The following is a 1734-nucleotide window of genomic DNA, read 5'->3' as shown; positions in this document are numbered from 1 at the left end:
CCATCAAGCATGTGCTCTAGGGTTAACTAACATTTTGTACATTAAGAACCCTGTTTTACAATCATAATTTAAACCTCGGTTAAGCCTAATCCACTGATTTTACCAGCCGAACTCGGTGGTTTAACCTTAGTTCAACGATTGTAATACGAGCACTAAGAGGGCGCCAGCATATCATTTTTTAAGGAATAATATTTAGGCAATTCACATGACATAAACATTTGGGCTATGTCTATGTGTGAGTAGTAAATTGACATAAGTGTTTGTTTCCAAGAATCGATGTAATACCCCGTCGGGCAACTGCCACTGGATGCAACTCACGCACATGTCAATACTTTGCGATAAGTGAAAATATTTTTGTTTGCGTTATTATAAAAACTGCTAAAAGTGGTAATAAATTAAATATACTTCAAAAATGGTTGAATTTATGAGCTTCTAGATTATGATTTTTAGGAATCACTTTTTTAATTTAAAATCTGATACGCCCTCAATAAATGCAAATGCAAAGCAATTATTAATTCATAGAATTTTTGAAAAAAATCTTAATTTTAAGGTCTTTTAAAATCAAAAATCAACTTCCTATAAAGCTTAGATATTTTGTCAAAGAGTTCGTACATGTATAAAAATTAAAAATTGAACATTGAAGTATGTGTAATTTTCCACCGCTTATTGTTCTAAAACTTAAGAAAAATGTGTTTGCTGCGATCCTCTTAAATTATGTGTGGTGCTCATTGCATGGTGTACATATTTTCATTTTTGACATTATCTACTTAAAATTGCTGTATTTAGGTCAGATAGAAAGATTATAAAGATAATATTATTGATGCTCTAATTGTTAGTACCTTCCATAGTTTTTTAGTTATAGGGAATTATAGTGACTTATTCAATGTACGGTTTACTTATTAGTTATTTTTTTATAAAATAAAATATATTTGTAATTAATTCATATCTTATTAGTTTAAATTTTTGATAATAAAAACACCATGTTTATTACCAGGTTGGAATTTATCTGCAAAATTGGTCGCATGTTATCAATTACATAATTAAAGCTGAATCTACTCCGGACTATGTGGAAGTAATAATAACTTAAATGATTAATATTTTATGATATATCCAATAGTATTAGTAATTTGTATTTGATTTTTTCAGAATCCTGAACTCCTGACCTCATACAGTTCTAAACTTAAATGCATGACAGGCTTAGCTGAACTTGCTGGTCGTAAATACAAATTAGCTGCTCAAAATTTCTTGAAAACCAATCTTGATTATTGGGATTCTTGCGACGTAATGACACCTAATGATATTGCTATTTATGGAGGACTTTGCGCATTAGCTACTTTTAACCGTTCAGAACTTCAAAATAACGTAATTTGCAACAAGTAAGTTTTTCAGTATGTATAAATATTATAGGTTTGTTAATATTATACTTATAATTTATATACATAAATTAATATGGGACACAGAAAATCAAATCAATACTAGAATAAAAAATATATGACACAAACATTATTTAATATCTCATAAAATTAACTTCTTATACATTTTAATTTTTAATACATGTTAGTATTACAATTGTATTGTAGTTAAATTATATGACAAGTTATATCACTGAATTATTAAAGAAACAAATTAGTATGTTAGTACTTAGTACTTTCTTTATTAAAAGGCAAAATACCTATAGCAAATGTATATGATAAATACGTATGTATATGATGTAAATGAGTAAATGCACTGTTT

The 1734-nt window shown here is 27.7% G+C and overlaps 1 protein-coding gene across 1 annotated transcript in view; it reads left to right on the top strand.

The window, feature by feature from the left end:
- LOC100569549 (COP9 signalosome complex subunit 1-like) overlaps window positions 1-1409 on the top strand; it is a 4686-nt gene extending 3277 nt beyond the window's left edge. Inside the window, exons 2-3 of the mRNA XM_016806664.2 lie at window positions 978-1072; window positions 1147-1409. Coding sequence (XP_016662153.1) covers window positions 978-1072; window positions 1147-1380 — 329 coding nt within the window. The 3' untranslated portion in view covers window positions 1381-1409. The remainder of the gene's footprint in view (window positions 1-977; window positions 1073-1146) is intronic.
- The last annotated feature ends 325 nt before the right edge of the window (window positions 1410-1734 follow it).

The sequence above is a fragment of the Acyrthosiphon pisum genome, unplaced genomic scaffold (genome assembly GCF_005508785.2).
Source record: "Acyrthosiphon pisum isolate AL4f unplaced genomic scaffold, pea_aphid_22Mar2018_4r6ur Scaffold_20632;HRSCAF=21659, whole genome shotgun sequence".
NCBI classification, from domain to species: Eukaryota; Metazoa; Arthropoda; class Insecta; order Hemiptera; family Aphididae; genus Acyrthosiphon; species Acyrthosiphon pisum.
The sequence above is the reverse complement of the archived record's forward strand: the minus strand, read 5'-3'. Positions and strand labels throughout refer to the sequence as shown.